This window comes from Danio rerio, chromosome 5 (assembly GCF_049306965.1).
Source record: "Danio rerio strain Tuebingen ecotype United States chromosome 5, GRCz12tu, whole genome shotgun sequence".
In the NCBI taxonomy this organism is placed as follows: Eukaryota; Metazoa; Chordata; class Actinopteri; order Cypriniformes; family Danionidae; genus Danio; species Danio rerio.
Genome location: NC_133180.1, coordinates 39,403,872 through 39,414,356, shown reverse-complemented (window position 1 = coordinate 39,414,356; position 10,485 = coordinate 39,403,872). Strand labels below are relative to the sequence as shown.

General features: G+C 38.4%; 1 protein-coding gene across 2 annotated transcripts in view; it reads left to right on the top strand.

Moving 5' to 3' along the window:
• Positions 1 to 3,042: 3,042 nt before the first annotated feature.
• Positions 3,043 to 10,485, top strand: part of atp1b2b (ATPase Na+/K+ transporting subunit beta 2b) — a 31,492-nt gene continuing 24,049 nt past the window's right edge. Inside the window, exon 1 of one of the 2 annotated variants that reach the window (XM_073949731.1) lies at positions 3,043 to 3,482. In XM_073949731.1, coding sequence (XP_073805832.1) covers positions 3,395 to 3,482 — 88 coding nt within the window. In that variant the 5' untranslated portion in view covers positions 3,043 to 3,394. 2 annotated transcript variants of the gene reach the window in all.

Below are 10,485 nucleotides of genomic sequence, written 5' to 3'. Positions count from 1 at the left end.
TATTTGATACAAGGAACTGATCTAAGCGTGTATTTTTCATGCAATGTTTTATACCGCACGGCGAATGAGAGAGCAAAAACTCTGCATTTCCCGGAAACTTAGATGCACTCAGCAGGTAGCATCAGAAAGCCGCGTGTGTTACTCCGGTCACAAAATGCGGTGCTAACATTTCTGCACTCAGTGCAATAGTAACTTAATTCGATACGAACAAACTGAATAAACAAAGAGCACTGGTCGCTCACTTACCAAATCTGTAGAGACAGGACAATCACCAGCAACTAGAGCCGCGTCTTTATGGAGAGAATACTACAAGCGAATTCAGATTTCAGCGTTTGCAGATGAGAACAGCTCTCAGGTAAACAATAATCCTCAAACACGTAAGTTATTGTTGTCGAGCGTCGCGTACACTGTTAATCCACACGTGAGACTGAGCTCTCACAGAAAGAAAATGAAAACGAAACTTAACGGCAGCAAACTATAAAAGCAACACTTTACGCTTGTTTTGCCAACACAACGTGGTGTCTTTGTGGCGTAAACACGGTGACACTAATGAATATTAATGAAGTTGCACAATAGAGCACGCTGATTGGTTTGAACCAAGCCTTACTCATGCATTAATGTATCACACTGTAAGACGTAATAAGACACACTCTCGCACAGACGTCCAGTCTGCACGCTGGAATAGACGCTATTATGTCATGGCCGTGACGCAGCTTCAAAAATTCGTTTCAAACAGGAAGTACAAATTTGCTTGAAATAACGCAAAAACATCCAATTTACACTTTTTAGTGAAATATAGGTGTCCTAATAGTGTTTTTAGCAGTGTGGGACACATATACGACTGTCAACAGCTCAAAAAATGTGTTTTGGTGTTTCGTGACCCTTTAAAGACAGGAGGCTTTGATCAAGGTTCCAGCTGAACTCTGCTGGAAGGATCTCCCGGAATGGGGTTGAGCATCACTGGTGTACACTATAAAGATTGTTTACGATGACATTCTTTGTGTCCTGGTAATTCAAAACGTTTAAAAATCTTTCTTAATGAGGTCTTTTAACATTGACATTTTGCCAAAAATTTGGTGGTAGGCATACAGTACAGCTAAATAATAAGCGTTTTTAACAGTATAAAATACATTATGTATATACACCTATGGTAAACCATAAGCATGTGTGTGTGTGTGTGTGTGTGTGCGTGTGCGTGTGTGTGTGTGTGTGTGTGTGTGTTAGGAAGTGAAAGAAACTGTTGCAACTAACTTGGATTTAATGTCATCTTGTACCGCAAACCACTCTGGATATTGAATACCTGCTGTCCCAGTCTGATGTGGTAAGGCTTTTATTCATTTATTCACTCTCTCTTCATCCTGACCTTCTAGGCTTGTTGTTTCAGCATCCAGTTTCACATGTCAGCATCATGAATGCTGGGAGCTGCACGAACACAGATCGTTGCAGAAATGTGTTAACTGATTTGCTCTATGCTGATGTCCTAAATGCAGTTTCCTCTTTCTAGGGTATTGCCGGCTCTACTGTCTTCAATTTTGATACAGATATTGTTTTGGCTGTTTTTGATTCAACAGATGTTTCGAATAATATCACTCAGCTGATTTATTGACAGATCTACATTGAATGTGAGTGCTAAGTGACAGATTTAGGCTTTCACTTCAGAAGTGCTGGATTACAGTTTGCTGTTTTAGGCATCAGGGAAATAAAGTAGCCTATAAAGTTACCAAGATAAAAAGATTGCTTGGCCACTTTCCAATTTTATTTCACTTAATTAGGACAATTGGTACTGCTTAATTCTGCTCTGGAAAATGTAGATGTGTTTAGAACTAAAAGAACAAAAACTCCCTTAAAATGTATGCTTGATAATCAAAGTGACTCAGCAATGGTGTTAATGCTAGATTTGCCAAATTACAAACATCCCACAAACATATAAACAACTTAAAACTTTTGATCTGGACACCAGATTTAATATATACAGTTGAGGTCAGAATTATTAGCCCCGCATTAAAATTAAAAAAGGATGCAATTCTGACTTCAACTATATATATATATATATATATATATATATATATATATATATATATATATATATATATATATATATATATATATATATATATATATATATATATATATATATATTGTTTTATAATAGAAAATCTTCTAAAATGCTATTAATAAAATATTGACAAGAACAACAACAGTTAATGAATGTATTAATGAAAGCCATGTCAGTGAAGTACCCCTTCAGTTGTTCAGTTCTTGACATTAGGACATTAGGTTATTGAGCTTGAGCAAATCAATGGTGGTGTAAATACGACTGGCAAACAGCCAAACCATTTACCTATATTAATACCCCAGCATTAAAACTGTAATGCTTGAAAGGAAGATTGCAGAAATAAAACACAACATCAATGCTTCTTGAAAATCAATGTGGCCATGATAGAGATGATGTGCCAACATTCATTGTTCTTTAGTAGTTGTACCTGCAAACATATGTGCGAGTATGTTTTTCACAATCATAATCTATCAGATTCTTACATGTTCTGTTTCTCTCTAAATACTTTTTTATTATTATGGTTGATCAGACTAACTGGGATGTGGACCTTTACCCCTTTTTGTTTTTTGCTGTTTTGTTTTTGGTTTATTCAATGGCTTCGATTCTTATTATTTTGCGTCACTTTGGATAAAAGCATCTAAATGGTTAAATGTAGATGATCTAAGTTTTTTTACAGAGCATCCATCTGATCATGCGGGAGTCTCCCACTGGGAGTCTCTGCACGGAACAGCCCAAACATGCTGAGAGGAGTTTTCCCAGACCGACTGGAGGCTTCTCAGTGCAGGGCGCGCTGTCTCCTTGACAGCGGCCGCATGAGGTACTGACAGACGCACACGCGTCTTTTCCAAGACAGGCTTGCGATTTGTCGTTTTACTGGGGGGCGGGGCTAAGAGTGCCGCATAGCGCTGCTATTGGCCAAAGAAGTCACTTGAGTTTTGCAGAAGGAGGGCTATGTGTTTAGGGGTGGGGGTGAGCAGGCAGAGCTTGTTTTGCTGCAGTGTCTTTACATTATTGCTGCACTGGTCTCTCTCTCTCTCTCTCTCTCCCTCTCTCTCTGCGGAATGCGCACTGCACTGGCGGGTGAGCAGAGATTCGGGCGTTACAGTGGGATCGAGATCTTCTCTCACTCAGTCCTCGCTTGACTGCTCAGGTTTAGGCAGAGTGCCTTCGGAATCAATCTTAAGCAGTCTTTCATTTAAAAAAACTTTCTGTAGAGCCACAAAAGATCGTTTAACCCTTTCCACACAGTATTTAAGGCTTGAATAGCTCTTTATTACTCTCAAAGAGAGTGCTAGCCCCGAGGAGTTGTCTCTGTGAGCGCACATTTAGTCCAGGAAAATGGCCAAGGATGACAAGAACGGCTGGAAGGAGTTCTTCTGGAACCCGAGGACCCGCGAGTTCTGCGGGAGGACCGCGAGCAGTTGGGGTAAGACTAGCTAACACTGACTAACAGGATGCCAATTAGTATCACATATTGGTAAATTATATATATATATATACACTGATGAGCTGCAGTCGTTAGTACTTCTGTGTGAGTGCAGAGAAGTTACAGTGAAGAAGATCGCTGTCCGCGGTGCTGAAACTCCAGTTGCCGGTTACCGGCTCTATGCGTCGCATGCGTTTCTGTTCGTCGCCTGTTTTAGCTGTAAAACTTTATACAAAACCATTCGAGTGTGTTTATATCAGTCAACTGACGCAAATTTACCTCAGCTGTAACTGTGATCACTAATTGCTCGGTTTTGCTGGTGTTTGCAGATAAAATGTTGAATGTGCTTCTTGAGCCAATGAACAGCGTGGAGAAATGCAGTGTCGAGTCACTGCACAACTCCACAATGCGCTTCAGGCACAGTGCCTAAATACAGGCTTGTAGCAGTATTACCCTGTAATAGTCATTCTATCTGCAAAGGAAAGTAGAACATCTGCTCTAAACTAAAACCATTCTATATATGCTCAAATAAAGTAGAATTAAAACAACAAAACAATCAGGCTGACAAAATCAAAAGCATGCTTTTTTATTTATAATTTATTTAACAACTGTTTTTGGTTGGTTACATGCACACATTTTAACTTTTCTTTGTGCATTGAAGAAATAACTCCATGCTCATTATATTTGTTTGTTTTGTGTTTTGTTTTGCATACAAATATGTGTACAGAGGAGCTGGACGGTGTATATTATCGCTTTAAGCTATGTTTATTGCACTGTTTCACAATTTTTTTTTTTTTACCTGAGCAGCCTTCACATTTGCTAGAGGCCAAGTCTTTTGGACCTTAAGCCTCATTGTGCCACCTGTATCATTATAGGTAATTTTTTATCACAACAAACTAATTTCAATACCTCAAATATATTGTATGTGAACAGAATTATAATTTAATGACTTCAAGTAACAGTAAAACCTGCAATCATCATTTCTAAAGAAGTGCTTACATCATGAATAATCTGCCTTCAGTAGTGAAAATGACCTTTCCAACAACAAGTGCCGCATAAAAGAACTTTAGCCCAGAGTACATATTGTTGCGTTCTGTCTTTTACAGTGACATTGAGATGATTTAATCTAGCCAAGGGCCATTTTAAGTGTGTGTGTGTGTGTGTGTGTGTGTGTGTGTGTGTGTGTAAGGGGGTTTTGTGAATTAGTGTAAGATGTAATCCTTTACTAATAGGCTCATTGGTTGCCTTGGTGAAGCTGTCATGTGGAGACGCAGCCTATTCAAGGACCGTAGATTAATTCTGTAACCGAATGTGTCTTTTAATCAGGGTGTGATGGCATTAGCATCTACGGCACTCCAGAACTGCCCCTCAGGCATCTATAACTCAGCTGTCAATGCTCTGGGAGTCTGTGTGTTTGAGTGGGGAAAAAAATGCTAGATCACTGCCTTGAATTAAATGTATGCCAGCACATTTTGCTCTAGGGAGTTCTGTGTGTGGCACCTCACTTCGAGTGCACGCGAACCTCACTTCGTGTGTGTGTGTGTGTGTGTGTATATGTATGTGTGTGTGTGATGCTCTGAGGACTAGCTGCCTAGTTAAGCCAGCATGCTCTCTAAGACTCCTTAATTAGTCTATTTTTGTCTGTGCCCAAACCAAAGTGAACCTGGGTTTGCTTAGATTCTTTAACAAAGTACATCCTCATTACTGGGGCTTAATAGTGACCTATGCAGCGTGGAGGAAGCTGCAGGTACATGCATACAGCTGTGCCTCATAACCAATCACATCCTAGGTTGCTTTCAGGACTTGTTAAGGCACACAAGAGTCAATACCTTCAGATAAAAGCTCTGAAAGCTGATCTCACCACAGCCCTTTGGAGAGTCAATAAAACCTGTGTTCCATCTTGCTGTAAAACATGGCTTTTGCAAAGGTCTTAACTGAATCTCCAAACTCCTTCAGAAACTTTACAGCTCATACCACAGCATACAGTTGCAGAAGATCCAGGGGCTTCCTGGAAATTAACCACGTAAAAAATATCTCATCAAAAGTTGCTTTAGATCCAAAAGCAATTGGTGTTTTCCCTTTCACAGAATAATTCCTAAAATAACCTTTTTTTTCTCAATGTGAATGTTTTTTTTTTTCCTATTATGCTTTTGTGGCAGTAGATGCATGCCAAAAGTTCACAAGAGTCACATCCAAAAATGACTTTTGCTGCTTGTTCAAAGTACTTATTTAAAATGAGCTGAGTCAGCACAATTCTTGAGTTTTTTTTGGCACAACTTAATTGTTTTATATTCAATCAACTTAAATCTGCAAAAACTCATTCATTCATTCATTTTGTTTTTCCACTTAGTTTCTTTTATTAATCTGGGGTCGCCACAGTGGAATGAACCACCAACTTATCCAGCATATGTTTTATGCAGAGGAAGCCCTTACAGCTGCAATCCATCACTTTTTTAAAAAAGTACTTTGAACAAGCAGCAGAAATATTTAAAATGAGTGAGAAGCTCATACAGGGTCATGTTAAGCCCATTATCTTGAATTTTAGGGAGATATGATTGCATTGTACATGCTTCATCACACAGTGAGCTGTTTTCTTGGCTTGTGTTCATCCCCAATCAACTATTAATTGCAAGCTGAACTACAGAGGTCGTAATGGGGCATTCTGGGTGTTTTAACTCCCTTAAAGTGTTTGTTTGTTTTTTTCTTCTTAACTAATTAATCTGATTAGCACATTAAATTGTAAAATCCATAATATTACTCTAATATTACTCTTTTCAAGGTATTGAGCTCTTTTTTGTTCACTGCAGTGTACAGGGTTGCCATGTACAACTGCAAAGATTGAAATTAATTCATATATACTAAGTATATACAGAAGTCCAGAGAGCAATGGAATACAATATTATCTATCAATTCAATTCATCTTTATTTCTACAGCGCTTTTACAATGTAGATTGTGTCAAGCAGCTTCCCATAGATGATTATAGTGGATTGAAACAGTGTCAGTCCAGTTTCCAGAGTTTACGTTCAGTTCAGTTTAGTTCAGTGTGCTTTAAATTTCACTGCTGAGATTCGAAACACTAGAGAGCAAATCCATCTGTGCGCAGCTCTACAAGTCTCGAACCATGCAAGCCAGTGGCGACAGAAGGGAGGAAAAAAACTTCACCAATTGGTGAAAGTGAAGGATAAAAAACCTTAAGAGAAATCAGGCTCAGTTGAGCACGACCATTTCTCCTATGAAGTTATTGGGGGCCTCCTATCTGAATCTATACACCATCAAACCATGTTTATTGGTAACCTAATGAATTTAGGACAATACAGTCAGATAAATCATCTTTCAATTACATTAATTAATTGAGATCAAATGGATTGGGTTAGGTGATACGGTGGCTCAGTGGTTAGCCCTGTTGCCTCAAAGGAAAAATGTCGCTGGAGTCTCAGCTGGGTGAGTTGGCATTTCTGTGTGGAATTAACATGTTCTCCCCATATTCACGTGGGTTTTCTCCGGGTGCTCCGGTTACCTCTTCAGTCCATAGACATGCTCTATACCAGTGGTCACCAAACTTGTTCCTGGAGGGCCGGTGTCCTTCAGGTTTTAGCTCCAACCCTAATCAAACACACCTGAACAAGCTAATCAATGTCTTACTAGGCATACTTGAAACATCCAGGCAGATGTGTTGAGGCAAGTTGGAGCTAAACCCTGAAGGGACACTGGCCCTCCTGGACCGAGATTGGTGACCCCTGCACTATACTGTAGGAAGTTGGATGAACTAAATTGGACACAGTATATAAGTTTGTGTGTGTGTGTGTGTGTGTGTGTGTGTGTGTGTGTGTGTGTGTGTGTGTGTGTGTGTGTGTGTGTGTGTGTGTGTGTGTGTGTGTGTGTGTGGAAGGGCATCCGCTGCATAAAACATATGCCGTAATAGTTGGTGGTTCATTTCACTGTGGCAACCCCTGATAATCAGTGACTAAGCCGAAGAACAATGAATGAATGAATCGATGGATTGGGTTAATAGTTTTTAGTCTACATTTACTAACTCTTTCGGTTTTCAGATTTATCCCCAATTAAATTTGTTGCAAACGTAAGGACTGCCAAATACAAAATTCATAACAGAAACATTATAGAATACATAGTTCAATACATACATGCAGAATTAAAAAAAAAAAAAAAAGGAAATGCGTTCATCACCTGCAACACTATCATTTCATGCCCCAACCTCAGGAGATAAACAGGTAAGGGAATCAAAGAATGTTTGTACCTATGCAGGTTTATTTAGTTGGAACCCTATAACATCTACCCGAGTGAAGCAGATTGTAATTTGAGTACAAGACATGAGAGGGATCTGCAATTATATTTTCATTGCATGATTAACTATAGTCTTTTCTGAGAATTAGGAGGCATATACTCCCTCACCCCCATCACTGTCATTGCTGTATGAACCAGTCTATTTATGTCTGATTTCAATCAAACAAATCAAGCTACTATTCCATATCTTAAAACACTCTATACAACATCAGTACGCTCTGTCCAACCAAACACCCGGAGTCTATGCAGGAAACTAAGACGCCTTTGAATCTCTAATTTGAACAAGAAATTTGACACCCAATTTATGTGCATTTATTACAAAGTTACCGTCAGAACAGGAAATTGATGTTGTGAGGTAATATGGGAGTAAGCGCTGTCTTTGTCTGCATCAAAGCTGTGTGTGCATGTGTTTTCTCTGAAGTGTTTGATAGGTGGTCCGGCAGGTTTGGTGGATTTCTGAACTGAAAGAGATCTAAAGAGATGGGGTTCATGTCTGTATTAATGGAGGTGAACATGCAAATGACAGATCACAGCAGCACATTCTGTTTCTCTCTTTCAGTCTCTGTGCAGATTTGAGGGTTGAAAGAGAGAGGCTGACTTTCATCATGGTGAGAGACAGATAAAGAAACAGAAGAGCACTGATAGTGTATCACTCTCACCCACACACACACACACACACACAGATACAGAGAACGTGAGGGTGTCCAGCACAGCTAATGAGGATGAACCACATTTTAACCCTATAACAAAGTGCAGCAAGTAATACAGGTACTTGGTATCCTGACAGAGATGGTGGTTATTTGAGGCTCGTCTGCAGTGAGATTAAGTGACGCTTAATGGTTTGATTATTTGGGCTTAGTTGGTATTTCTCATTTACTGTAAACCAAAGCTCATGGCTTTAAATTCATTCATTCATTTTCTTTATGACTTAGTCCCTTTTTTAATCAGGTGTCGCCACAGTGGAATGAACTGCCAATTTATCCAGCATATACTTTACGCAGCGGATGCCCTTCCAGCTGCAATCCATCACTGGGAAACATGGCAAAAAAAATTGATGATAAATATGTAAGCAATATTACAAACGATGCCAGAAAATGCCTTCAGCTGTGAATTATTCACAAAACTGCACACCTCAAGAATCATATTGCTTTTGTTAAAATTCATCCATGATACAAAAGTATTAACATAGACAAAAATGTCTTTGTGTTTCTTGCTGATCGTGACAGTAAACAGAAGTAGAATGTTGTAGTTTCTCAAACCTCAAACCTTTAAATACAGTAAGACTGCATATGCAGTTCAGAACTGCAAGTTATTTCTTAACGTGCTTAAACATGTTAATCTTATTTACTACACAAGAATTGCTTCTTTAAAGGGGCCTCATAATGTGGTCAAAAAGTGGTCACCTTATTATGCAGATATAAAACAGTTTATTTTGGAGAAATGCATAGTCCACAGAATGGAAATAAAATTGTTTAAAGAGAATCACTGGATGAAGCAGTCAGTGAATAAACACAGCTATTGACCAGTCAGCATTAAAGACTGCAACTACCTGTTGCATAGTACATACAGTTGAAGTCAGAATTATTAGCCCCCCTTTTAATTATTCTTTTTTTCTTAAATATTTCCCAAGTAATGTTTAACAGAGCAAGGAAATTTTTACAGTATGTCTGATAATTTTATTTTTTATTTTTTGGAGAAAGTCATATTTTTTATTTCAACTAGAATAAAGGCATTTTCATTTTTTAAAACCCATTTTAAGGTCAAAATTATTAGCCCCTTTAAGCTATATTTTTTCTATAATCCAAGGCTGCATTTATTTAATCAAAATTACAGTACAAATGGTAAAATTGTGAAATGTTATTGCACAATAAAAGAACTGTTCAGAAGTAGTTTCTAATTTAACTTAATCATTTATTCCAGTGATGGAATGAATTTTCAGCTTCATTACTTTAGTCTTCAGAGTTATATGAACCTTCAGAAATCACTCAAATAATAATAATAATAATTGTTATTATTATTATTATCATTAATGATAATATTAATATAAGCAATGATGTCTGAAGTAGGGTGACGCAGTGTCGCAGTAGGTAGTGCTGTCGCCTCACAGCAAGAAGGTCGCTGGTTCGAGCCTCGGCTGGGTCAGTTGACGTGTCTGTGTGGAGTTTGCATGTTCCCCCTGCGTTCGTGTGGGTTTCCTCTGGGTGCTCTGGTTTCGCCCACAGTCCAAAGACATGCGGTACAGGTGAATTGGGTAAGCTAAATTGTCTGTAGTGTATGAGTGTGTGTGGATGTGTCCCAGAGATGGGTGGCGGCTGGTAGGGCATCCGTTGCGTAAAAATGTGCTGGATAAGTTGGCGGTTCATTCCGCTGTGGCGACCCCAGATTAATAAAGGGACTAGGCCGACAAGAAAATGAATGAATGAATGAATGAATGAAGAAATAATTTCATTTGAAACTACATACCATAGATAATACATTTAATAAATAAGTATTGAACAATTTAACTTTTTTTACATTTAAAAAATGTTGCCTTGATGAACAGAATAATTTCATTCAAATTACCAAATATAATTAATTATTTTTAAAAAACTGACCTCAAACTTTTGACTGGTAGTGTATATGTATGCTATAGATTGAAAACAGCAGCAGAGTCCTCAATGCAGCTTTAAAACATGCAGTATAGGTACATTTAAACAACCA